Source organism: Scyliorhinus torazame, chromosome 9 (genome assembly GCF_047496885.1).
Source record: "Scyliorhinus torazame isolate Kashiwa2021f chromosome 9, sScyTor2.1, whole genome shotgun sequence".
Lineage (NCBI taxonomy): Eukaryota > Metazoa > Chordata > Chondrichthyes > Carcharhiniformes > Scyliorhinidae > Scyliorhinus > Scyliorhinus torazame.
This window is the reverse complement of record NC_092715.1, coordinates 16,480,993-16,504,299: the sequence shown is the minus strand read 5'-3', so window position 1 is coordinate 16,504,299 and position 23,307 is coordinate 16,480,993. Positions and strand designations below refer to the sequence as shown.

Below are 23,307 nucleotides of genomic sequence, written 5' to 3'. Positions count from 1 at the left end.
AACCCGTGCTGCTGCCTTGTTCTGCATTACAAGCCAGCTGTTTAGCCCACTGTGCTAAACCAGCCCCTAATTCACACCTGGAGTGAGATCTTGCCGGGACGTAAATGGTTAAGTTATAAGGCTAGGCTGCAGGAACTTGGCTTGCGTTCCTCTGAATTAAGAACATAAGAAATAGGAGTAGGCCTCAAGACTCCTCAAGTCTGCTCCAGGACTTCAATTCCACTTTCCTGTAGATCTTCATATCCCTTGATTCCCATAAAATCTGAAAAGCTATTAGTCTCAGCCTTTGAATGAACCCAATGACCGAGCATCTCCAGCTCTCTGAGGTAGAGAATTGCAAAGATTCGCAACCCTTTGAGTATTTCAGGCCTATGTGTCTGACCCCTTTTCCTGCAACTATTGTGCCTCGTTCTGGACTCTTCAGCCAAGGAAACAGCCTCTCAGATTTGTCTTGGGTCTCAATAATTCTTCTCAACTCCAGAGAGCATAGGCCCATGCCACTCAACTTCAAAGGATCAATACTCATAGGATAAACCTCGGATCCCAGGAATCAGTTGAGTAAACCTTCATTATATCCTTTTCTAATGCAAGTATATCCTTCCTTTGGTACAAAGAGTACGCCAGCTGTGGTCCCACTCAAGTCCTACATAGTTGCAACAAGACTTGCTTAAGTTTGAGTCCCAAGCCCCTTGCAATAAAGTCCTCTTGAGAAAGTCCTCTTGAGAAAGTCCAGTCAAGGTGCTGAAAATGATTAGAGAATCAACAGGATAGGTACAGAAAACTTTTCCCTCTGATGGACAATCAAGAACAAGAGAGCACCATCTTTAAATTAAATCAAGACCATTTGGGAATGAATCAGACAAGAAATGGTGGAAAGCTGGTATTTTATTCCCAAAACAGCTGTGGATGTTGAAATTTTCAGGATTGAGATTGATAGATTTTTGTTGGGTAAGGGTATTAAGGGAACAAAGGTGGATATATGCAGTTGAGGTACTGACCTTAATTAGATTAGTCGGTTAGGATTCTATTCATTGGAGTTAAGAAGAGTGAGAGGAAATCTCATAGAAACCTATAAAATTCTAACAGGATTAGACAGGGTAGATTCAGAAAGAATGTTCTCGATGGTGGGGGAGTCCAGAACGAGGGGTCACAGTTTGAGGATAAGGGGTAAACCTTTTAGGACGGAGGTGAGGAGAAATTTCTTCACCCAGAGAGTGGTGAATCTGTGGAATTCACTCCCACAGAAAGTAGTTGAGGCCAAAATGTTGTGTAATTTAAAGAAGGAATTAGATACAGCTCTTGGGGCTAAAGGGATCAAGGGATATGAGGAGAAGGCAATATGAGGGATGATCCGCCATGATCGTAATGAATGGCGTAGCAGGCTCGAAAGGCCGAATGGCCTCCTCCGGCTTCTATTTTCTATGTATGTTTCTAGGTATCCCAGAACAGACTTGAGGGGCTGGATGGTCTCCTCCTGTTCCTATGTACAGGAGTTCTGGTTTTTGAAGACCTGGATAATCTTGTTTTCAATATCAGGAGAATAAAGGAAGGAGGAGTAATATGTCGGATGGGGTATTTGGAGCTGAGGGGAAAGTTTCAGAGAACAATAATCACTGCTGGCATCGATAGAATAGAGAGGGAAGAAAGATGTTGGCAGTAGAAGTGATGGGTGATCACCTATAAACATGTTCAGCTTTTACCTGTGCCTGGCTGAGTGTGGCAGGGATGATGCAGGAATTTCTGTAAATATGGGAGCACTTTCCATGTCTTGTGTCTTTAAGGGTTGATGAAAGTTAAAACATTCAGCATCAAAAAGACAACTTAGATCATGAGGGAAACTACTGTATTGGTTACTGCTGCACAGACAGCACTATCCTAACAAGTACAAAGTGCAGTAATAACATTGATATTGTAAACTATCCAATGCATGTTTGTTGATATAAATTGATTATATATTTAATTACATAAAGTTCATAACGCTGGTGCTTTAAAAATGTGATCAAAGTCTCAAGTAATCATTATTTCTCACTCTTGTGCTGCTACGCATGGTCAGGATATCCACGATAATGAGGGGAAGAATCATCCTCCAGACAATATATTCCCAGTGTCTTTTGAAGCTTGATCTCCTCTTGCCTGAGCTGCATGGAGTCCACCAGTTCATAAATGGTCTCCAGCGACCACATAGGAGACAGGTACCAGGAGTTGATGGTGCCGTCTTTACCAATTAGCAGCATCATAAAGTGCTCGTCGCTGATCTGGAAGTGTTCACGAAGGCCTCTGACCACGATCGAGGAAAGCCCCTCCGTCTCTACCTTGGACCTCCCTATGTTAAGTGAATTAAAGCAAACATTTTAACAAACACATCTGATTTGCTCTTGCACTAAGTCCCATCAACCGCATGTGGTCGGCAACACCCGTGCTTCAAGGTTAGAAGACTATAGGTTCAAACCCCACGTAAGCACATGAGCTCGTGACCTGGACTTGCCACTCCTGTGCAGCACTGAAGCAGTGCTACAGCGTTGGAGGTACTGCTTTCTGGTTGAGTTGTCAAACCGAACATGTCACCATCACTCGGAACTTTTTGCATGAACTAATACATGACCCAACAACTGTCCTTACCATTCAATGGAAATAATTCCAGAGATCCTGAAGAGTCTTCTCCTGAACCTACCAACTTCAGCAGGATAAAGTGGCGAATTCCTGATCAAATACAGAACACAAAGAATGTTTGCTTCTCTTATTAAATATACACACACTACAGAATATTTGCATTTATGATTTAATACTGCCGGAAGTGATCTTGTGTGGAGCTCTTGTGGTGCAGCATCCCTGCCTCTGAGCCGGAAGCCACAGGTTCGAGCCCCACCCCAGGAGGTGATGGCCGAGCAAGGTGCATAACGCGGCCAAACAGGTCGGATATCAACCTGTAAATCCTTCCAACACACACCAATGGCAGGTGGGAAGAGCGGGAGAGATTCCTGATCAGCCATGTAATGGAAAGCTCCTACCCCTCTATACATAGCTCCAAATGCAAATTGTCACAGCAACTCAGACCACCTGAGTCACCCGTCTCACACCATTGAATGTCCCTGATGTGGCTTAGTTTGTAGCACTCTCACCTTGAGTCAAAAGGTTGTGGGGATAAGCTGCACACCAGGATTTGAGCATCAATTAGGATAAGGCTGTGTCACGGTTATGTTACTGGAAATAATTCAAAAGGCGTGAGTTCAAATCCTGCCGTGGCAATTGAAGATTTTGAAATCAGGGACGTCATTCTCCGACCCCCCGCCGGGTCGGAGAATGGCCGTTGGCCGCCGTGAATCCCGCCCCCGCCCCCGCCGAAATCTCCGGTACTGGAGATTGGGCGAGAATCGGGCCGCGCCGGTTGGCGGGACCCCCCGCTCAATTCTCCGGCCCAGACGGGCCGAAGTCCCGCCCAGAGATTGCCTGTCCCGCCGGCGTAAATCAAAGCTGGTATTTACCGGCGGGACCAGGCGGCGTGGGCGGGCTCCGGGGTCCTGGGGGGGGGGGGGGGCGAGGGGCGATCTGACCCCAGGGGTGCCCCCACGGTGGCCTGGCCCGCGATCGGGGCCCACCGATCCGCGGGCGGGCCTGTGCCGTGGGGGCACTCTTTCCCTTCCGCCTCCACCACGGCCTCCACCATGGCGGAGGCGGAAGAGACTCTCCCCACTGCGCATGCGCGGGAAACTGTCGGCGCCCACTGATGCTCCCGCGCATGCGCCGCATTTCCGCGCCATCTGGCGGGGCAACAAACGCCATTTCCGCCAGCTGGCGGGGCGGAAATCCCTCCGGCGCTTGCCTAGCCCCTCAATGTTGGAACTCGGCCCCCAAAGATGCGGAGCATTCCGCACCTTTGGGCCGGCGCGATGCCCGTCTGATTGGCGCCCTTGTTGGCGCCAGTCGGCGGACATCGCGCCGTTGGGGGAGAATTTCGCCCCAGTTTATAAAAGAAAATCAGTAAAAACTGAAATTATCGTTTCATTATAAAATCCACAACTGGCTTACTGATGCCCTTAACCAGGCTGATCTATATGTCCAGTCCCACATCAAGGTAGTTGGCACTTAATTGCCCTCTGAAATGGCCTATTAATCTCATCGGTTCTCAGGGCAACTAGGGATGGGTGATAAATATGGATGACCATATCCAGGGAGTCAATTAAAAAAAAGTAAACTTGGCTGTCAGCACTGTCCTGTTTCCAGGAAGTGCCACATTGTTGGAGATGCTGTCTTTCAGATGAAGTGTTAAGTTTTTTTTAAATTTGATTTGATTTATTATTGTCACATGTATTAGTATACAATGAAAAGTATTGTTTCTTGTATGCTGTACAAACAATGCATACCGTACATAGGGAAGGAAGGAGAGACTGCAGAATATAATGTTACAGTTATAGCAAGGTGTAGAGAAAAGATCAACTTAATACGAGGTAGGTCCATTCAAAGGTCTGATGGCAGTAGGGAAGAAGCTGTTCTTGAGTCGGTTGGTACGTGACCTCAAACTTTGGTATCTTTTTCCTGACGGAAGAAGGTGGAAGAGAGTATGTCCGGGGTGCATGGGGTCCTTAATTATGCTGGCTGCCTTTCTGAGGCAGCGGGAATTAGAAATAGAGTCCATGGCTGGTTTGCGTGATGGACTGGGCTACATTCACGACCTTTTGTAGTTTCCTACGGTCTTGGGCAGAGCAGGCTCCATACCAAGCTGTGATACAACCAGAAAGAATGCTTTCTATGGTGCATCTGTCGAAGTTGGTGAGGGTCATAGCTGACACTGAGACCTCCACACCTATCCATAATCTGTTTTGCAATTTCGAGTGTTTCAGACACTTCTGGATCTGCTTCAAAACTAATGTCCTGAGAGGACCACGTGATATGAGTGTGGGTTCAGCTGCTTTTCTGTGGAGTCTAGTGCCACTCGCCTATAATCCATCATTTATCCTGACACATGCCAAATTTCCCTAGCCTTCTGAGAAAGTAGAGTCGTTGGTGGGCTTTCTTAACTATAGTGTCGGCATGGGGGGACCAGGACAGGCTGTTGGTGATCTGTACACCTAAAAACTTGAAGCTCTCGACCCTTTCTACTTCGTTCCCATTGATGTAGACAGGGCCATGTTCTCCACTACGCTTTCTGAAGTCGATGACAATCTGCTTCGTTTTGTTGACATTGAAGGAGAGATTATTGTCAGCGCACCTGTTCACCAGATTCTCTATCTCATTCCTGTACTCTGTTGTGGTTAGGTAGGAATAAGAGGAGGCCAGTCAGGCAACTGAGCTTGTTGCATAGTCACCTCTGAACTGATTTGATTTATTATTGTCACATGTATTAGTATACAGTGAAAAGTACTGTTTCTTGCATGCTGTACAAACAATGCATACCGTACATAGGGAAGGAGAGACTGCAGAATATAATGTTAAGAACAGTTTTAGAGAGTTTAAAACAGTTAGAATGAAGTTTTAGAAGCATAGAACGAGAGTAAAAGATAAAATTAGAGGGTATCCTGGGCACAGCTTCCAAGAAGTCGCCTCGAACCGACGCCATCTTGGACCATTACCATTTACCCAGTTCTACCTGCCAGTTCTGGTGATTGCTGAAGCTTCCAGCATGGTTTTCTGTAAAGAAGATGGACTCTTTCCTGTGTTCTGGCTAATAATCATCCTCAACTAACACCAATAAACCTAAGCAGAAGTTTGTGCCAACGATTTTTGTGAATCTCTTCCTGTGCAAAATTGACTTTAAGTTAAGTACATTTAGTACGGTGTATGTTGAAATGCCTCAGCGAGAGCAGACCAAACCTCCTGCCTCTGAATCCTGGATCGGTATCCCCAGCAGAACTTGCATCTGATGGCTGAGGAGTGTTGAAATCCCCCCCAGCACGCCACCAATTGGAGATCTGTTGCTGTAAAATACTGGAAGAAATTGGTGCTTTGTCTGCCACGGGGCAGAGAAGTGAAAGATGAAGGTAATGTTGAAATAACTCACCCAGAGAGCAAGCCTGACCGTGTAACGCTGTGGCCTGCTGTTGAAACGCCCACTCTTCTTCAGAAGGAGATGAAATTATCAACAGTCTTCGTTTCCACTGTATCCTGAGAATAATAGTGCCAATGTGAATTTCACGTAGCCCCATCAATAGACTTTTTTTCTTTCTTGCAATTCCCAAACTGCTGAAATATTTCAATTGTCCCATTTCCAGTACCCGTTCTCAATTTGAGGTTTTAATAAGAGCCAGAATTCTCCGGCCGTTGGGATTCTTTGTTCCCGCCGGCAGTGCAGGTTTCCTGGTGGAGCGGGGTGGCTTCAATGGGACACCCCATTGACAAGCGATGGGACTAGAGAATCCCGCTGCCAGCGAATGGCGGCCCGCTGACAAACAGACGGCTGGGGTTTCGCCCCTCCCATTGAACCAGAATGGCTCAAATTAAAGTCACCATCCTCTGTGACTGTAACCCTGGTGCAATATTCCTGGGTTACAGGAAGATATAGACGGGATGGTCAAATGGGCAGAAAAGTGGCAGATGGAATTTAATCCTGAAAGGTGTGAGGTGTTACACTTTGGAAGGAGCAATTTGACAAGGAAATATTCAATGAATGGCACCACACTATAGAGCATAGAACATTACAGCGCAGTACAGGCCCTCGGGAAGTCCTGAGAAATAAAGGGACATTGGAGTGTTTGTAAATAGATCTCGGAAGGCAGGTTAATAGGGTGGTGAAAAAGGTATATGGGACACTTGCCTTTATCAATGACGATCAATGGTCACTGTTACTGAGACTAGTATTTCATTCCAGATTTTATTAATTGGATTTAAATTCCACCAGCTAGCGTAGTGGGATTTGGACCCATGACCCCAGAGCATTCATCTGGGCCTCTAGATTAATAGACCAGTGACCAGTACACAACAGCACCATATCCCCTTTATGACACACGGCTCTACCTCTCCATTGCGGACTCTGTGATATCTGACAAGCCATTCGTCCCCACCTTCTCAAATATTAAATTCTCATTCTTGTGTTTAAAGTTTTCTTGCATCCTTTAAAATGTACCTGGATGAGCACTTGGCTCGTCATAACATTCAAGGCTCTGGGACAAGTGCTGGTTAATGGGGTCAGGTATTTAGGTCAGGTGTTTGTCACGTGCCGGTGCAGAGTCGATGGGCCAAAGGGCCTCTTCTGCACTGTGCGATTCTGTGATCTGCCAAACAGTGCTGAAAAAATAATATTTCCTCCAGCTAACCATTAGGAAAACCAGAACTATTGACTTTGCCACCTACACCATAAGACCATAAGACATAGGAACAGAATTAGGCCACTCGGCCCATCGAGTCTGCTCCGCCATTCAATCATGGCTGATATTTTTCTCATCCCCATTCTCCTGCCTTCTCCCCATTGCCCCTGATCCCCTTATTAATCAAGAACCTATCTATCTCTGTTTTAAAGACACTCAGTGATTTGGCCTCCACAGCCTTCTGCGGCAAAGAGTTCCACAGATTCACCCCCCTCAGGCTGAAGAAATTCCTCCTCATCTCTGTTTTAAAGGATCGTCCCTTTAGTCTGAGATTGTGTCCTCTGGTTCTAGTTTCTCCTACAAGTGGAAACATCCTCTCCACGTCCACTCTATCCATGTCTCGCAGTATTCTCTAAGTTTCAATAAGATCCCCCCTCATCCTTCTAAACTCCAACGAGCAGAGACCCAGAGTCCTCAACCGTTCCTCATACGACAAGCTTTTCATTCCAGGGATCGTTCTTGTGAACTTCCTCTGGACCCATTCCTCCCTCACCTCCCCAGCCTGGCCACACCACAAACACAGTGGTCCTTCACCACTGGTTCTATCTCAATGAGACCTTCCGCAAACTCAGCATCCAATCCAGCTCTCCCCCTGAGTTTCAGATCCAATTTCCTTTCCATCACAAAGATCTTCAGCTTCCACCTTCATTACGTTACCAAGCTTAACTCTACCTCTGCTGAGGCCGCTGAGGTCTTTATCCATGCACTTGTCACCTTCAAACTCAACTATTCTTATGCTGTCCTGTCCATTTTCTGTAAATTTTAGAACATCCCAGCTCTGCTGCCTGACTTGTATCGTACAACACATCCCATTTATCCGTCATGTCCTTACTGACTTCCATTGGCTCCCAGTCCCCAATGCCTCAAGTTTAAAATTCTCACGTTCTTGCTAAAATGCTGCCACCCCCTTCATTCTTATTGCCTCCATGACTTGCCTTTTTTTAAATTTCATAGAATCAGAGAAGTTTACAGCATGGAAACAGGCCCTTCGGCCCAACCAGTCCATGCAGCCCAGTTTTTACCATTAAGCTAGTCCCAGTTGCCCGCACTTGGCCCATAACCCTCTATACCCATCTTACCCATGTAACTATCTAAATGCTTTTTAAAAGACACAATTGTACCCGCCTCTACTACTACCTCTGGCAGCACATTCCAGACACTCACTACCCTCTGAGTGAAGAAATTGCCCCTCTGGGCCCTTCTGAATCTCTCCCCTCTCACCTTAAACCTATGCCCTCTAGTTCTAGACTCCCCTACCTTTGGGAAAAGATGTTGACTATCTACCTTATCTATGTCCCTCATTATTTTATAGACCTCTATAAGATCACCCCTAAGACTCCTACGCTCCAGGAAAACAAGTCCCAGTCTATCCAGCCTCTCCTTATAACTCAAACCATCAAGTCCCGGTAACATCCTAGTAAATCTTTTCTGCACTCTTTCTAGTTTAATAATATCCTTTCTATAATAGGGTGACCAGAACTGCACACAGTATTCCAAGTGTGGCCGTACCAATGTCTTGTACAACTTCAACAAGACGTCCCAACTCCTGTATTCAATGTTCTGACCAATTGAAACCAAGCATGCCGAATGCCTTCTTCACCACCCTGTCCACCTGCGACTCCACCTTCAAGGAGCTATGAACCTGTACTCCTAGATCTCTTTGTTCTATAACTCTCCCCAACGCCATACCATTAACTGAGTAGGTCCTGGCCTGATTTGATCTGCCAAAATGCATCACCTCACATTTATCTAAATTAAACTCCATCTGCCATTCGTCGGCCCACTGGCCTAATTGATCAAGAATTTGTCATGGGAAGTGGGCATCGCTGGCTGTGCCAACATTTATTGCCCATCCCTAATTGCCCTTGAGGGGGCAGTTAAGACCCATTGCTGGGGGTCTGGTGTCACAAACCAGATTTCCTTCCCGAAAGGGCATTAGTGAACCAGGTGGGTTTTTAATAATAATGATAATCTTTATTGTCACAAGTGGGCTTACATTAACGCTGCAATGAAGTTAGTGTGAAAATCCCCTAGTCAGCACACTCCGACGCCTGTTCGGGTACACAGAGGGAGAATTCAGAATGTCCAATTCACCTAACAAGCACGTCTTTCGGGACTTGTGGGAGGAAACCGGAGCACCCGGAGGAAACCCACGCAGACACGGGGAGAACGTGCAGACTCCGCACAGACAGTGACCCAAGCCTGGGTCCCTGGCGCTGTGAAGCAACAGTGCTAGCCACTGTGCTACCGTGCCACTAAAACATCTTCCAACGGTTTAACGTAGAGGGGTAAGTCCTGGCAGGAGAGCTCACAGCCTTGGCTTGCTCCTCTTTCTCTATGTGGGAGGCCGGAAACATTCCCAGTGCCCGGGGCCAGCACGTGAGCAGGAAGTGTCTCCAGCTACAGCTCCTGAAAGCCCAGGTTTCGGAGATGGAGCGGCGGCTGCGGACACTGTGGAGCATCCGCGAGGTGGAGAGTGTTGTGGACAGCACAGAGAGGTGGTCACACTGCAGGCTCAGACTCCGCAGGCAGGAAGGCAATGGGTGACCACCAGGCAGAGTAAGAGAGCTAGGCAGGCAGTGCAGGAATCTCCTGTGGCCCTTCCCCTGCAGAACAGATATACCAATTTGGATACTGTTGAGGGGAATGACCTCTCGGGGAAAGCAGCAAAAGTCAAACTTGTGGCACCAAGGTTGGTTCTGCTCCAGAGGGAGGAGTAAAATGTGTGGGAATTCAATAGTTATAGGGGATTCAATTGTAAGGGGAATAGACAGGCATTTCGGTGGCCACAAACAAGACTCCAGGATGATATGTTGCCTCCCTGGTGCTAGGATCAAGTGTGTCTCGAAGTGGTTGCAGGACATTCTGGAGGAGGGGGAGGGTGAACAGCCAATGGTCATGGTGTACATCGCTACCAACAACATAGATTTAAAAAAGGGATGAGGTCTCAAAAGCAGAATACAGGGAGTTCGGAAGGAAGTTGAGACGTCAAACCCCAAAGGTAGTGATCTCAGGATTACTACCAATGCCACATGCTAGTCAGAGTAGAAATAGCAGGATATTTCGGATAAATACATGGCTGAGATGGTGTGAGGGGAGGGTTTCAGATTCCTGCGGCATTGGGACCAGTTGTGGGGGAATTGGGACCAGTACAAACTGGGCAGGACCGGGACTGATGTCCTATGGTGAGCATTTGCTCGAGCGGTTGGGGAGGGTTTAAACTAATATGGCAGGGGGATGGGAACCAACCAATGCAAGGAGTCAGAAGAGGAGGAAACAGGGGCAAAAATGAAAGACAGAAACGGGAACAAGAAAAGTGATAGGCAGAGAAACCAAGGGCCAGATTCAAACAGGGCCACAGTGAGAAATATTGGGAGCGAGACAAGTAATGGTAAAGAGACAAGCTTAAAGTCTTTGTGTTTTAATGTGCGGAGTATTCACAATAAAGCGGATGAACAGATAACACAAAGAGACGTAAACGGGTATGCTATAATCAGGATTAAGGAGACATGGCTGCAGGATGACCAAGAATGGGAACTGTATGTCCAGAGGTATTCAGTATTTAGGAAGGGCAGACGAAAAGGAAAAGGCGATGGAGTAGCAGTGCTGGTTAAAGAGGAAATTAACACAATAGCGGGGAAGGACATTAGCTCCCACAATGTGGAATCTGAATAGATAGAGCTGAGAAACATTAGTGGATGTCGTATATAGGCCCCCAAACTGCAGTGGTGATGTTGGAGGTGGCATTAAATAGGAGATTAGAGATACATGTGATAGGGAACATCTGTGAATATGGGTGATTTTAATCTGTATGTCGATTGGGATGGTTTCCTGGACCAATATGTTGAGGAACCAACTAGACAGCAGGCCATTCTAGACTGGGTACTGTATAATGAGAATGGAATCATTGGCAATCTAGTTGTGCCAGACCCCTTGGGGATGAGCGACCATAATATGATAGAATTTTTCATCAAGGTGGAGAGTGAAGCAGTTGATTTTGAGACTGGGGTCCTGAATCTTAACAAAGAAAACCATGATGATATGAGGTTTGAGTTGGTTATGATCGATTGGGAAACGTTACTTAAAGGGATGACAGTGGATAGGCATTGAAAACATTCAATGAGAGCATGGAAAAACTGCAACAATTGTTTATTCCTGTCCGGCGCAATGGTAAAACTGGGAAGGTAGCCAAATCGTGGCTTACAAGGGAAATTAAAAATCGTATTCAATCTAAGGAAGAAGCATACAAATTGGCCAAGAAAAGCAACAAGTCTGAGGATTGGAAATAGTTTAGAATTCAGCAAAGAAGGACCAAGGGATTGATTAAGAAGAGGAAAATAGAGTTCGAGAGTAAGCTTGCAGGGAACATAAAAACTGACTGTAAAAGTTTCTATCTGATTATCTGAGGAAGGATGTTCTAGCTATAGAGGGAGCACAGCAAAGGTTTACCAGACTGATTCCTGGGATGGCGGGACTGACGTACGAGGAGAAATTGAGTCGGTTAGGGTTGTATTTGCTGGAGTTCAGAAGAATGAGGGGGGATCTCATAGAAACCGATAAAGTTCTAACAGGACTGGACAGGGTGGATGCAGGAAGGATGTTCCCGATGGTGGGTGTGTCCAGAACCAGGAGTCACAGTCTGAGGATACGCGGTAGACCATTTAGGACAGAGATGAGGAGAAATATCTTCACCCAGAGAGTGGTGAGCCTGTGGAATTCATTCTACAGGAAGTAGTTGAAACCAAAATATTGCATGCTTTCAAGAAGCAGTTAGATATATACTTGGGGCGAAGAGGATCAAAGGATATTGCAGGTGGGGAAGTGGGATTAGGCTATTGAGTTGAATGATCAGCCATGATCATAATGAATGGCGGAGCGGGCTCAAAGGGCCGAATGGCCTCCTCCTGCTCCTATTTTCTATGTTTCAAAACTCTATTTTCCTTTTAAAATATGGAAGGACACAGTATTGTTTAGATACTTGGATTTTTAAGAAAGGTCATAGGTTCACCTTGGACTGTCAATAAGCCTGCCTTTTCTAAGAAATCACCTGACCAGCGTGATATTTGGGACAAGGGGGGGTTCGGGGGGATGGGTGTGGGGAGCTGTTTCTTTGTTTTGAACTGAATTCACTTTAATTCATGGGTAAAAGACTGGGAAATGCCAGTGATTTACTGGAAATCACACGACAGAGAAAAGCTTTAAGTTTTGGACCTGCTGAAATCGGTGTGTTTTGGGGAATAAGCGGAGAAGAAAGGCTGCCCTAACTCGCTCCCAGTGACTTGGCAGCAATTCCATGTTTGGCTTTTGCGGTTCCACCCAATCGCAATTCTCCGGTGCATCGACTGTGGTGACAATGCGAACTACTCCACACGGACAGTAAATGCTGTTTGCATATCATTAGCAGGCCTGCGTTGCTTACATTCAATTTCACCGACTATTGCCTCTTACAATCTTTCTGATTGACAGGTCCAAGCAATTTCAAAGGGGGATGAATAGTTTATTTATATAGCTCTGCAGGGATCCATTAACTCAGAGACTAAGCTGGTTTTCCAACCACATTTTTTGTTTAAAGAGGCGGCCTCTTTGTTTTCCAGATATGGGGGGGGGGGGCCTTGCCAGCGATTGGGGGGAGGGCAAGCCAGCGATTCAGAAGGGGGGCCTTTGCCAGTGATTCAGGTAGGGGGTCCTGCTTGCGATTTGTTTTGGGGGGGGGGGCGGGATTCTCCGCGAACCGGCGGGGCGGGCAACTCCGGCGCGAAGGAGTGGGGTGAACCGGAGTGGTTTGCGCCGCGCCGGCCGTCGCGGAAGGGGCTTGGCGCCACGCCAACCGGCGGCGAAGGGCCTCCGCCGGCTGGCGCGAGTTGGCGCATGCGTGGGAGTGCCAGCGCATGCACAGGGTGGTTCATCTCCGCGTCGGACATCGTGGAGGTCCACAACAGCCGACGCAGAGGAATAGAGTGCCCCCACGGCACAGGCCCGCCCGCAGATCGGTGGACTCTGATCGCGGGCCAGGCCACCGTGGGGGCACCCCCCGGGGCCAGAACTGCCCCCCCCTACCCCCCCCAGGGCCAGAACTCCCCCCCCTACCCCCCCCCCCCCCGAGGACCCCGGAGGCCACCCGCAGAGCCGGGTCCCGCCAGTAAGCACCTACCTTAATTTACGCCGGCAGGGCGCACCTAAAACGGCCGGCCGTTCAGCCCATCGCGGGCCGGAGAATTTGGGCATCCCCGGGTCCCATTGCGTCGCGCTGGTCCTCGCCATTTCAGAGGCGGGCGGCACAATTCACGCCAGGGGGACTTTGGGGGGGCCGGCGAATTCGGCGGGGGCGGGATTCACGCCGACCCCCGGCGATCCTCCGACCCGGCGGGGTTTCGGAGAATCCCGCCCCTGATTTTCCCACTGGCGATGGCACTTTGAATTGATTTGGGAGAATCGCGGTCTCTGACCCACTCCCCTCTCCCTCAAACTGAATGGAAGATTCAACCATATTATGGTGACTGCTGCCTCTGGATGGCTTCACTAATTACTCCCATCTTGTTGCTCAATATTAGGTCTGGTATAGCCTGCTCTCTGGTTGGCTCCAGAACCTGTTGTTTTAAGCAACTATCCTGGAAACATTCTGTGAGCCCCTCATCTAGTCTAACTCTTCCTATCAGACCTTTTCAGTCTATGGGCCCAATTCAGCAGACTCAACCTGAAGTCCGCTGAACGGTGCATTTAACGGGGTCTTTCTGGGCACCTGAAAGAAGGGCCCCACCATTCAACGGCCCTTCCATTCTTTTGGCCATGGCGAGGAATTCCCCATCGAGGCCACTCTTTAAGTCAACTCGCGGATCGGGGGGGGGGGGTATTTTTAAAGGCATTTTTGGGAAGGCCAGTGAATCCCACCCATGTGAATTGGTGAGTGCATATTTAAATGAGCTTAATGATTCATTTAAATATGCGCACCTGGATCTCGCCCAGCGAAAGCTAGATTGTGATGTTAGTTTTGAGCGTCGCGAATCTCGATGAAGGCCTCTCACGGGATTCAACGGTCTTGTCCCGACAACAAGTCAGGCTCCACGAGGCCACTGAATCGCGCCCTGTATATAGATTAAAATCTCCTACATTTATCGCCGTACCTTTCTGACGTGCTCCCATTATTTCTTCCTTTATGCTCCACCCTACTGTGCGGTTCCTGTTAGGCGGCGTGCGTAAGACTCCCAAAAGTGTCTTCTTGCCTTTACCATCTCTCATCTCTACCCAAATCATTTCCACACCCTATTTCCTGAACGTAGGTCATCCCTCTCTATTGAGCTAATACTATCATTGACTAACAGAGCCACCTTCACCTTTTCCTCGCCTCCTGTCTTGTCTAAATGTTCTGCACCCTTCAATATTCAGATCCCAATCCACGACCTCCTGCAGCCATGTCTCTGTCATGGTTAGCAAAGTTACTCATTTTTTCCTGTGTGCAGTCTCAGTTCATCTCTTTTGTTTTGTGTGATGAATGTAGAAAATTTTTATATAGATTGTATTACATTTATCTGTTACAGTAATATTTTTTAAAATCCTGGTTTAACTTACAGGCAGGCGGAATGTCTGAAAAAGATGCAATTAACATGTCGCACAAGTGAGATAATCATTCATTCCAACCAGGTATTTGTTTTCAATGGAATTTTGTTATGGTTTCTGGAGATTCCCTGGAGAGTAGATTATTTGAGACATCTTTCTTAAAATTTCATTTATGGGATGTGGTTAGGCCCAGCATTTATTGCCCATCCCTAGTTGTCCTTCAGCAGGTGATGGTGAGCTGACTTCTTGAACCGCTGCAGTCTCTGAGGTGTAGGTACACCCACTGTTCTGTCAGGGAGGGTGTTCCAGGATGTTGCCCCAGCGACAGTGAAGGAACGGCGATATATTTCCCAGTCAGGGTGGTGAGTGACTTGGAGGGGAACCTCCAGGTGGTGGGGTTCCCAAGTATCTGCTGCTCTTGTCCTTCTAGATGGTAGTGGTTGTGGGTTAGGAAGGTGCTGCCTAAGGAACCTTAGTGAGTTACTGCAGTGCAGTCGATGGTACACACGGTTGGCACTGTTTGTCGGTGGTGGAGGGTTTGAATGTTTGTGGAAGGGGGTGAAATCAAGCGGGGCTGCTTTGTCCTGGATGGTGTTGAGCTTCTTGAGTGTTGTTGGAGCTACACTCATCCAGGCAAGTGGAGAGTATTCCATCACACTCCTGACTTGCGTAGGTGGTAGACAGGCTTGGGGGGGGGGGGGGGGGGGGGGGGGGTCAAGAGGAGAGTTACTCGCCGCAGGATTCCCAGATTTTGACCTGCCCTGGTAGCCACAGTATTAATATGACTAATCCAGTTCAATTTCTGATCAATAGTAACCCCCAGGATGTTGATTGTGAGGGATTCAGCGATGGTAATGCCATTGAATGGCATGGGGCAATGGTTAGATCCTCTCTTGTAGGACTTGGTCATTGCCTGGCACTTATGTGGCACAAATGTAACTTGCCACTTGTCAGCTCAAGCCTGGATAATGTCCAGGTTTCTCTGTATATGGACATGGACTGCTTCATTGCATTTAGACTTAGGTAAGCAGGTCATGGGATCTGAGTGGGATAAAGATGATGTAATTAATGGGAGGAGCCAGGTCTGTCTGCAGTTTTATATATGTTTGGCAGTCGTCTCAAAGTTTTTAAGTTGAGCAGCAGTTTTTCCAAATGCTGTCTCGTTGTCCAGGAGTCTGAGAAATACAGAAGGATCTGTAAACTGTCCCTGAAAGGGTAGCTCTATCTCTCCAAGCAGACTTTCCAAGAAATCTCTGTACAAGTGTACAGCAAGTAACCCTGTGTTTGCTAACTTTATTTATAAGTGGCTTTTGATCTGTAATGGGCCTTACTTAATTAGAGACAGAGACAGTATAAATTAATATTTCCTTTTATTTTAAGAATTATTTAATTGTTAATTGTAGAGCAATGATTCTGTGATGTTAATGTGTTCAATACTCTGTTAATAAAGTTTGTTTTAATATGAAAGATCCCTATTTGCCAACGGAATCATTCCTGGGATGTATCCTTTCCTCACGGTTTACAAATAGAAACATTGTTGGGGTTTCTCACCCGGTTACCGAATATAAATTGGGATCTGGCCCGGGTAAGTAACATTTGAATACTTTATGCAATTCAGATACACAACCTTTAGTTTTATCCTTTAATTTTTTTTATAACCTCTAGCCTCATCTCTTCATTCACTCTTTTTTTACTCTTTATCCCATCCTGTCACTGTCTGTTCTTCATTTCCTGTGATGATACCTATCGCTTTTGCCATGTTTGAACGCTTTGATCTACCCTATCTTCTCAAATTTGATCCCTTACCTCACTATTAGGTAAAACCCTCTGCCTAGTTATGGAGTCCCAGCATGGTTCAGCTGTACACCATCCCAAGGGTACAGGTCCCACTTTCCCCAATATTTGTGCCAGTGCCCCACGACCCAGAACCCCCCCTCCCTCACCCGCACCAGTCTTTGAGCCACGTATTCATCTCCCTAATCTGACTTGCCCTATGCAAATTTGACAATTGTGTAAAGTCAACACCACTGAAAAGTGAATTATACAGCATCGGTTTTCAACCTGTCAGCCTCCTTGAAGGAATACCTCATTAGACTTGGATTCTGGATCTGGAACACAAATGAAACACCATTTCCTTTCTCTGTGGGCTGTGCACTACACATCTCTCTTTTCTCTTCCTCTCTTTTACTCTGCAACTGCAAAGGGGGCAACATTGTGGCCTCCCCCACCATCCCACCCCCGGGTTTTGAGAGTGTGCAAATAAACTAACCCTTTGAGTTCATCCCACGTCAAGTTTGCTGTGGGGTTATTAATAGAACATTGGATTGTGCCAAAACTGAGGGGTTGGCAAATTCATCACTGCTTATATATGGGGAAGCAAATCAAAACAGCTTCCTGCTAATGGACAGGTAGTGAGAGGAGAAATGAGTGGTGCTTAAATTAACCCCCTCCTGGCGGTAACAGATGGAAATGTGGGGAGGTGGGTGTAGGCGGACGGTATGGAGGACATACTCCGGCAGAAAAGGAAGCATTGTGTTGACTGCAGGCATCTAATAGCCTTATTGAAGAAAACACAGACTGAGGCCCCTCACACATACCTGGAAATAAATTTGTTGATGTTGAACTGTTTGCGTTTGACACAAGTGACACCATTTTCCTTTTCTTCCTGTATCTCCAGCCTCCTCGAGGGAAGTGTGTCCATATAATTCACCAGAACCTTAACAGGGATAGGGACATCAAAATATTGCTGGAGGAAACGCAGAAATATAAAAGGGGAGCAGTTAATATATGAATGCTACATTAATAGTCTGTGCAATAGACCAACACCATCTTTAAAACCTACCAGGGTGGAGAATCCACGGCCCGAGGACTGGATCCAGCCCACTGCTCTCTTCAATACAGCCCCAACTGCGATTTTTTTAAGTCTATCACGAGCATATGATGCATATGTCTCTGCCATTTTAGGTGTTGCACCTCCCAACCTGTCTCCCCGAACACAGTTGAAATCCAGTCCAGCCACATAATGGAGAAGCAGAGCGGGAAGTCAGGATGCAGTCGCTGTTTGCGCTCCAGCCTTTGTGTGGGTTTAGGGTAACAAGCCCCTGTCTGCGAGGACTTGCTGTATTCTACACACACTTTGCCTCATTTTAGAAGCGGCTCTTGCTCACTCGACACACTGAAGCTCATACTTGGTGGTGCGTGTAGCGCACAATGACTTACGAGAGAGACGAGTAGAGATGAAGTCGATGAGGCTTTATTAAGCGAAACTTGTCCCCAGCAGTTCAGCAACAGAATGGAGCGGCGGGGAGAAGCTCAGGTTCTTATACTCCGCCTTCAGGGCGGAGCCAGGGGTCAACAGCCAACCAGGACCCGGGATCTGTCAGCCAATAGCATCACGGCTTCACAGTCCCACATGACCCCTAATACATACTACCACATTCACCCCTTGTTAAAAATGAACCCGGCGGGGTGGTGGTTCGCATGGTGGTAGGGGTTTACAAGGCTGGTCCTGGGAGGAAAATTTTGGGCATGTCATTACAGTTTTAGCCCTACACTGGGCTATGTACAAGGTTTGTGAAACTATTTACAATATTAGTAAGAGAAAATTTTTTTTGTTACAGTCCAACAACATTCTTGGTGTCACGCCGAAGCCACGAGTCGAGCGGGCGGTCTGGTCTTCCTCGTCGATCGCCTCAGCCCCGGTGGTGGTGCAGGTGCTTGTTCCGGCGTTGTCGTCTCCGGGAGCGTTTCGGTGTTTGTTCCTGTTTCACTCCTGGGCGGACACGGGAGGAGGACCGATCCTCCGGGAAGGGGGCGGTCGCGGGGTGCGCTGGTGGCAGGGAGGGGATGATCGGTGTCGGGGGGGTGTGTGTGTTGCCGGCGGGCGCCAGGTCCCGCAGGGAGACCATGTCCTGTCGGCCGTCGGGGTACGCCACGTAGGCGTACTGCGGGTTCGCGTGGAGGAGGTGAATCCGCTCGACCAACGGGTCCGACTTGTGCGCCCGCACATGTTTCCGGAGCAAGATGGGTCCTGGGGCCGCCAGCCAGGTCGGCAGCGACGTTCCGGAGGAGGACTTCCGTGTCGGGGTGAATGAAACTTTCGGTGCTCCCGGAGTCGATCAGGCATGATGTCTCGTGTCCGTTGATCAGCACCGTTGTCGTCGTCTGGAGCGTCCGGGGCCGTGATTGATCCAGCGTCACCGAAGCCAGTCGTGGTCGTAGTGTCTCGGCGTCTTCTTCGGACCCCGTGGAGCCGTCGATGCTGGGGTCCTTTGATGTCATCCAAGATGGCCGCCCCCATGAATCGCACGTGGCCGGGGGTGGACAAAATGGCCACCCCCATGGATCGCACGTGGTCGGGGGTGGACAAAATGGCCGCCCCCATGAATCGCACGTGGCTGGGGAGTCACAAGATGGCGGCGCCCATCCTCCCCTCGTGGTGCCCGGGACCCAAACTGGCGGCACCCGCGGGTCGGGTCGCACATGGGGCGCTGGGGGGGTTGGGGAGCGTTTGGGATGCGCTGGGCTCATTCTTCTCCGGAGATTGCGGCGACCCCCCGGGACCGGCACACAGCCGCGTAATGGCCCTTCTTGCCGCAGCTTTTGCAAATAGCTGCGCGGGCCGGGCAGCGCTGCTGGGGGTGTTTCGCTTGCCCGCAGAAATAGCAGCGGGCCCCCCCCGGGATGATCTGGCGCTTTAACCGTGCAAGCCTGTGAGGGTGGGGGGGGGTTTGTCGCGACGGGGGTCCACGGAGCCCAAGGGGCTGCCGCGCGGTCGGGGCCGTAGGCGCGGGCGTTTTGCGAGGCCACATCTAGGGAAGCTGCAATGGCCCGTGCCTCTGAGAGTCCTAGCGACTCGCTTTCTAAAAGTCTTTGGCGGATTTGGGGCGAGTTCATACCTGCCACAAACGCATCGCGAATTAGCATGTCCGTGTGTTCAATCGCGTTCACCGGCGGGCAGCTGCAGCCCCGTCCCAAAATTAGCAGCGCGACGTAGAATTCCTCTAACGATTCTCCGGGACTTTGCCGTCTCGTTGCGAGTTGGTAGCGTGCGTAGACCTGGTTCACGGGGCGAACGTAGATGCTCTTCAGTGCTGCGAGCGCCGTCGGGAAATCCTCTGCGTCTTCTATGAGAGGGTAAATTTCCGGGCTTACCCTCAAATGCAGGACCTGCATTTTCTGGTCTTCTGTGATCCGGCCGGGTGCCGTTCGGAGGTAGCCTTCAAAACAAGCTTGCCAGTGTTTAAAAACTGCTGCCGAGTTCGCTGCGTGGGGGCTGATCCGCAGGCATTCCGGGACGATCCGGAGCTCCATAGTCCTTTAAGCTCGCTTAATAAATTGTAGCGCACAATGACTTACGAGAGAGACGAGTAGAGATGAAGTCGATGAGGCTTTATTAAGCGAGACTTGTCCCCAGCAGTTCAGCAACAGAATGGAGCGGCGGGGAGAAGCTCGGGTTCTTATACTCCGCCTTCAGGGCGGAGCGAGGAGTCAACAGCCAACCAGGACCCGGGATCTGTCAGCCAATAGCATCACGGCTTCACAGTCCCACATAACCCCTAATACATACTACCACAGAGCGGAGTTCATTTTCCGGCTGCACTCCCCCTCCCTCGCTTCCCTCAATCAGAACCTTAGGAGATATTAATCACGGATGGGTGATTTGTGCATAATTGTGGGAGGCAGTCAATGTAATCCCCACTGTGAGAGTATTGAGAAATCCTCATTACAGAAGGTAATTCATTAAGTGGAACTTCTTAGATGTCCCACTGTATGCTCCAGCTATTTTATCCCGATATATTGTCAGCAGTCCTCGGTTCCCACACGATACATGGTACCTGGGGTTTAGCCGCTCTCATTTTTCTTCAAATTATAAGAACATAGTGTTGCCGGAAGAAATTGCTGTATGTGTCAGGATTGGTATAATAAAGATGTCTCAAAGTATTGTGATAACACAGGTCAAGGGCAAACCAGCAGGCAAGGGGTTAAACATACACCAAGGGGAAACCAGCAAGCAAGGGGTTAAAGTCACCCACATTGGAAATGATTTAATCATCTCACAAAGCATTTGAATATGAAAAGGGAAACACAGGAGGCCCCAGTAAGTCTAAGAGATCCATTGTCCAACACATTCGCACCTCTTCTAGAAGTTAAATATGTTAAGCACAAACCCATGAGATTGTAAGGAAACTTTGTATTCTTTAATCGTTTTCCCATTACGGGGACCAGAAAATATGCATACTGATCACTTTGTATTGTTTCGAATGATTCAGTGACGTCAATACCTGCTTGTGACTCCAAAGAACTTTAAATATATTTGTATGTAATTCTAATTATGATCAGAGCTGACGTTTGCAAGCTGTAGGGTGGTCGCAGGGTCTGTCTCTCCTGAGCACACAGTTTTTCCGAATTAAACAAAGTTTTACCAACACCACGCGGTCGAGAACAGACTTTGAGGTTTTCCTTCGCTCCAACAATAAGAACTAGGAGCAGGGTGGGCCATTCAGCCCCTCAAGCCTACTCTGCCTTTCAATACGATCATGGCTGATCTCAATTCCACCTTCCTGCCCGCACCCCAAAACCCTTCACCCCGCTACTAATTAAAAACCTATCTATCTCCTTAAATATGTTTAGTGAGGGCAGCACGGTGGCGCAATGGGTTAGCACTGCTGCCTCATGGCGCCGAGGTCCCAGATTCGATCCCGGCTCTGGGTCACTGTCCGTGTGGAGTTTGCACATTCTCCCCGTGTCTGCGTGGATTTCGCCCCCACAAACCAAAAGATGTGCAGGATTGGCCACACTAAATTGCCCCTTAAATGGAAAAAAATGAATTGGGTATTCTAAATTTATATTTTTAAAAATATATGTTTTTCGTGTTCCAGCCTGCACTTCGCCCTGGGTTAGTGAATTCCACAGATTCACAATCCTCTGGGTGAAGTCATTCCTCCTCATTTCTGTTTTAAATCTGCTGCCCCTTAGTCTAAAACTATGGCCTCTCGTTCTAATATGTTCAACAAGCAGGTCACAGCCGCTCTGCATCTACCCCGAAAAATCTCACATGCCTCAATTAGATCTTCTCTCATTCATCTACACTCCAACGAGTATAGGCCTAAACTGCTCAATCTCTCTTCATAAGACAAGTCCTTCATCCCTTTAATCAATCTAGTGAACCTTCTCTGAACCGCCTCCAATATGTTTAGGTCCTTCTTCAATTAAGGGGACCAAAACTGTCCACAGCAGTCCAGATGTGGTCTCACCAATGCCCTAAGTGGTTGCAACAGCACTCGCCTACTTTCATACTCTATTCCATTAGTGATGAATGCCAAAATTCCATTTGCCTTCCTTCTTACCTGCTGCATCTGCGTACTAACTTTCTGTGATTCGTGCACAAGGACACCCAGATCCCTCTGCACCAAAGCAGTTTCTCTGCTTTTAGAAAGTAAGTTGCCGTTTTATTCCTCCGACCAAAATGGATTAACCTCACACTTATCCACGTTAAATTCCATCTGCCAAATTTTGGCCCACTCACCTAAGCTATCATTATCCATTAGTATATTTCTTATTTCCACATTGCAACTTGCTTTCCCACCTATTTTAATGCCATCTATCCTTCATCCATGACATTAATATAGATTGTAAATAGTTGGGGCCCAAGGATCGAGTTACAACTAGAAGACATGTTGCTGTGATCCTGGAGTCACATGTAGGCCAGGCCAGATGACGACAGCAGATTTCCTTCCCTAAAGGGCCAGCTGGGTTTTTACGGCGATGGTTTAGTCAGACTACTAACTCTAGGTTTTTTTTAAATTGAATTTAAATTCCACCATCTGCTGTGGTGGGATTCGAACCTGGGTCCGAGGAGAATCACCCTAGGTCTCCGGCTTAATAGTACAGTGACAATACCACCAAGCCACCTGGGCTTATTACACTGCAAAGTCTACCGCTCTGTTCTAAGTATCATAATAAAACATGGCTGCCGGGCAGCACGGTGGCGCAGTGGGTTAGCACTGCTGCCTCACGCCGCCGAGGTCCCAGGTTCAATCCTGGCTCTGGGTCACTGTCCGTGTGGAGTTTGCACATTCTCCCCGTGTTTGCGTGGGTTTCGCCCCCAACAACCCAAAGATGTGCAGGGAAGGTGGATTGGCCACGCTAACTTGCCCCTTAACTGGAAAAAATGAATTGGGTACTCTAAATTTTTTTTAAATTATATTTTTTAGAAAACAATAAAACACGTCTACTCTACTGCAAAGTAAGGAAGAGACGTGGGTGGGGAGGGTCATGTTTTAATGAAAAACAGACAAACTACTTTTCTGTTGTGGAGGTGGAATGCAAACCCGTGTGCCTGATTTGTGTAGAAGCGATTTCTGTTGTGAGAAAGACCATTGTGGGGAGACACTGCAGCACGAGGCACATCAAATGTGATGAATTGCAAGGACAGGCGCGAGTGGGCAAAGGC

At 48.0% G+C, this 23,307-nt stretch overlaps 1 protein-coding gene across 1 annotated transcript in view; it reads right to left on the bottom strand.

The window, feature by feature from the left end:
- Positions 1–867: 867 nt before the first annotated feature.
- The window catches only part of LOC140429079 (coiled-coil domain-containing protein 80-like), a 43,616-nt gene continuing 21,176 nt past the window's right edge, over positions 868–23,307 (bottom strand). The window contains exons 4-7 of the mRNA XM_072515636.1: positions 17,450–17,598; positions 5,996–6,099; positions 2,620–2,700; positions 868–2,323 (exon numbers count right to left, since the gene is read on the bottom strand). Of these exons, the coding sequence (XP_072371737.1) occupies positions 2,040–2,323; positions 2,620–2,700; positions 5,996–6,099; positions 17,450–17,598 (618 nt within the window). The 3' untranslated portion in view covers positions 868–2,039. The remainder of the gene's footprint in view (positions 2,324–2,619; positions 2,701–5,995; positions 6,100–17,449; positions 17,599–23,307) is intronic.